A 4,634-nucleotide genomic window follows, 5' to 3' on the forward strand; every position below is an offset into this window, starting at 1 on the left:
CTATATATAAAATGGACACATCAAACTCCCCCAAGTTAAACTCTTGCTTGTCCCCACGCAAGAAACCATATTCCATCAATTGCAATATCCTAAAACAAGCTAAGCATAATGATTAAAAACCCGAGACAACATGGGCATAAGGAATAATGCAAAAACATGGATGAGATTTACATGACGGCGTAGTACGAAAGACTTTGAATGAACCTTTATGCTCTTGCATGATCTTTTGACTAATGGACTCTCACGATGCACTCTAACTCATTTGTATGTGAAAGGACATTTGTGTGAATAACACTCATCTATCCTCGACTCATGAGAATGTGCCCGCAATCTAATATGGATTATCAACCTACTTGTAACACTACCTGGACTTGGAGACGAAGCTGTCATGTTAAGGAGCTTATGAAACCTGGGTATACTAACTGTGTGTGGACTGGGACTGCTGGTGACTGCTCTTCCTCACAGGGTTACAAATGGTTGCAAGGGGAGCAGGTGAAGTGTGATTGGTTTCCTTTGATCTGGAATAAGTCAAGTATTCCTAAACACTCCTTTGTGGGGTGGCTGGCAGTTCAGGGTAGGCTATTTACAAAGGATAGAATGCAAGCTTTTGGGTTACCTACTAATGGAATATGTGAATTTTGTCTTGATGCTCCTAAGAACCATCAGCACTTGCTCTCTCAATGTATCTACAATCAGAAATGCTGGGACAGTTTAATGCTATGGCTTGGGATGACTGTTCCTGTACAAGATGTGGTACAATGGAGTGTTAATTGGAGGAGCAGATCACTGTTAAAGAAACAGGTTGTGTTCACTGCAATCACAGCTCTTTGGTACCACCTGTGGCATGCTCGGAATGTTTGTAGGCTAGAAGCCAAGTTGTTCACTTCTTTCTTTGTGCTTAAAAAAGTAATTTCTGAGGTACAGCAGCGTTGCAGGCAGAAGCTATCTACCTCTAAAGATCAGCTACCAGGGGCACTGACAGGGATGCAGACAAGCTAGTGCCTTAGTTTGTTTGTGTGGATGAATTTTGCTGTAATGGTTAATTGTCATAGCTTGGTGAGTGAACTAATATAATCCGTTTTTGATCATTTATAATATATTTCACATTTCACCAAAAAAAAAAACTACAAGCCAAAAACAATTATATGCAAGCATGAATAAGAAGCCAAATGCGTAAGAAGAAGGTAAAAGACATGGGTAGAAAGGGGAACAAATGAATTATGGAAATGTGGAGCTTATGTTAAGCTAGCAACTATCCAAAATGAAAGGATGCTCAATCCCGAAACTAACCCAATAATTCCGATACAAATCATAAGAATTTTCTCCAAAATATATGAATAAGACATGAGAGTATTCTTACACCAACCTCTTCTTCTTCTTCTTCTTTCAATTCAAATCATACTTCTTCTTTTTTCATTTCATGTTTTTTTTTTCTCTTTTTTCTTTCTTTTTCTTTCTTTTCATCATTTTTTTTCCTCATCATTTTTTCAATTCATTCCTTTTCATTTTTTTCCTCCTTTTCTTATTTCTTCTTCAAGAGCATTAAGACCAAGCTCACAATTATATTTCAAGATAAAATAAATCCCAAATGAGCACCCAAACACAACTAATCAAAGATACTAGCTCAACAAGGTAGGCAATATGTATATGTAGCTAGGGATCAATTTTGTGACGGGGTTCAAAAAGGCAAATTTAATCATGTGAATGGATCCAAAATGCTAACAAACTATGAATGCATGCTTATAAAGAGATGAAATGAAGACCATACTTGTGCGTTTTGATGAAAAACACACCCAAAGGAGACCTACACTCACCTAAGAGAGACCGGATATGGATGCATCGGTCCAAAGAGGTTCTACCTTACCAATTTTGTAGCTTGCCAATAGTCAAGATCAAGCCTATTCGGTTCATTTTCCATCTCCCACCTACTATGCCAAGACATCCCATGTATCAATTATCCCATCATAGAAAAATAAATCATTAACTATAAGCCATCATTAGGATAAACAAGAGGGAAAGTAGGCTAAAAGCAAGCAAAAACACACAATTTTTCTACATGCAAACTATACTACAATGCAAACGCAATCTCCCCCCCAAGCTAAACACAACATTGTCCTCAATGTGCCAACAATTAAATCTCCCAACTAAACCATAAAAATGGCTCAAAGCACATAAACAAGAAGGATAAGAGGTCATATTTAAAAGGTTGCGAGAAAATAAACTAAAGTGCAAAGCAAAGAAAACTTACTAGACTAGCTAGCCTCCCCTCAAGCTAGAACGTATACGGGGGACTCTTCTATACATCAATAATTCAAGAAAAGGGCCAAAAGTTGAAAGTTTGATGAAGGAATGATGTTTGCAAGGGATTTCGCAATTTTTAATTTTTTTTTAAAATATTTTTTTTCGGAAAAAGTTACGTCCCCGATCGGGGTTGACCAAGTTTAGGCCAATTTTGACTTTTCTCCGTAATTCTTTATTCCGTCCTGTTGATGAAAGTTATGACCCCGAATGGGGTTTTGTGCATGGGGAAGCGTGCATTACCTTATCGAGACTCCTTTTCGTCATTTTTCACCTACAAAACACAAAAATAAACACTGTCAAGTCTAGTAATTTTATTTCTAATTCTACGAAAACATTAAATTGCGGAAAATGAAAAACAAAAATTAATAAAAGCTTGGGTTGCCTCCCAAGAAGTGCAAATTTTAAGTCTTGCTAGACTCCTATTTTTCGAGCGTTGCGGCCTTCGTCCTCCTAAAAAAAATAAGTCAAAGCCCTTAGAAGCCAATCATATACCTGTGCATGGGCAATACAAAAACATAAATATGCAATTGATAAGATTAACAAATAAAAGATCAAAGGATAAAGACGAAAAATCTTATCAAAATGCGTAGGAGAGGCTTCAAAAACAACCACCGTATTACTCCACTCGTCAGCAAGAGATGAAGCGTCATGCTTAAGACCATGAAATAAATCGTTAGTGCACAAATTATCATCATGAATGGTCTCAAATTGGTGGCATGAAAACTCTAAGTGGTAGGTGGCATCAAAAATGGGGGGTGTATCCCACTTAACTTCTACGTATGCATCACTAATTCCTCCATCAACTTTAAAAGGGTCAACTACATCCACCACGAAAGGATTCTCAAAGGAGTCTAAGAGCATGTACATTGAAGAGGATGGTTTGATCCTCTTTTTTTCTCTCTTTCATTCTATATTTTTGACACATCACACCCTCTCTCATATATCCTACTTTTTACTATCTTCTTCCTCTTCCTCTATTTTTGCCCACATCAAAGAGGATGCTATCTTCCTCTCCTCTTTCACCTTTAAAGTAACTCCACTATAATTTTTATCTCTTATTTGGCACAAGGGCCAAGACATGAACATCCTCCAAAAATAGAGGAAGACATCCTCTTCCTCTTTAAAGAGGATGCTAAGAGTATGTACCCACATTGAAGAGGATATCCTCTTAGATGAGAGAGAGAGTGCTAAGAGGATGATCCATCCTCTTCAATGTGGATGCTCTAAGGTCTCGGGTAAAACCTCATTCTTTTCATTATATTCGGGCCCAACATCATCCATGGTGAGTGTCACATCTACTACAAGGTCATTTTCTTCAACATCAGTCTCTAAATATTCCATTGGGATGGCATCAAGGGGAATTTTAAAAGAAAGAGTTGGACCATCGTCATCATCATCTAATAATTCAAAATCATTAGATTTAAAAGACTCACATTGGGGAGATAGAAAAGCAAAATGAGAAAAAATAGGCTCTTGTGGTCTCGGTTTCTCTTGAAATTTTTTTTCCAAACGAGCCTGTAACACTTTAAGCTCCTCTTCGATGCGCCAATAATGGAATTGGCGTGCTAATTCCCGACATTCGGAAGCCATGAAATCTAATAAATTCCAAAGTTCTGGCCCAATCATGTTGTAGAGACTCCCATTACTCAACTTTAGAGCCAATCCACGGGTCTCAGAATCCATACCACCAAGCACGAAATGACCCAACTAATTACCATCAAGGACATGTCCAAGGGAGATGAGACCATCGCAAAAATAGTAGATTCGGTCAAGATAGTCAGGAAAAGGCTTATCTTGGAGTTGTGAAACGAATTCGTAACTCATTATGAAAGACCAAGCTTTACTGCCTACAAAAAAGCCACTAAAATTGCAAAGAAACCGTGAGATGATCCCAAGGAACAAGTGTTCCTCGGAGATAATAAAACTAGATAAAATTCAACAACTAATTACAAAACAAAGTCGCCTCCCCGACAACGGCGCCAAAATTTGATAGGCTATCGCACACCTATGCAAAAATAAATACCCTAGACACAAATGAATGTAGTACGTAGGGGTCGAATCCACAGAGAGACGGTAGTTGTTAATTAGTTGTTATGGATTGAAATTTGTCAAGGTCGGTTATCGTATGATTGGTGGGTTTGGATGATGGAAGAAAACAATAATGATAAAGAAATAGTCTAGGGAGGTCGGGTCACACATTCAAACTAGGTAAATGCTTAAATTAAACATACGAGTATTCCTGACATTACCTAAAAAGAAAAACACTAGTTTACATAAGAGCCTAATTAAGATAGGACCATCCTAGTCCTTTTTGAGTTGCATAAAAAAATGAA

At 37.7% G+C, this 4,634-nt stretch overlaps 1 protein-coding gene across 1 annotated transcript; it reads left to right on the forward strand.

Annotated features, from left to right (window-relative positions):
- Positions 1 to 336: 336 nt before the first annotated feature.
- On the forward strand, positions 337 to 999 carry LOC141627995 (uncharacterized). Its single transcript, XM_074441190.1, has one exon. It carries the CDS (start codon positions 337 to 339, stop codon positions 997 to 999), a length of 663 nt encoding a protein of 220 aa, XP_074297291.1.
- Positions 1,000 to 4,634: the final 3,635 nt, after the last annotated feature.

Source organism: Silene latifolia, chromosome Y (genome assembly GCF_048544455.1).
Source record: "Silene latifolia isolate original U9 population chromosome Y, ASM4854445v1, whole genome shotgun sequence".
In the NCBI taxonomy this organism is placed as follows: domain Eukaryota; kingdom Viridiplantae; phylum Streptophyta; class Magnoliopsida; order Caryophyllales; family Caryophyllaceae; genus Silene; species Silene latifolia.

Excerpts from the sequence above, each read along its gene's own strand:
- LOC141627995 (XM_074441190.1), top strand. The coding sequence starts at position 337 with ATGGATTATCAACCTACTTGTAACACTACCTGGACTTGGAGACGAAGC.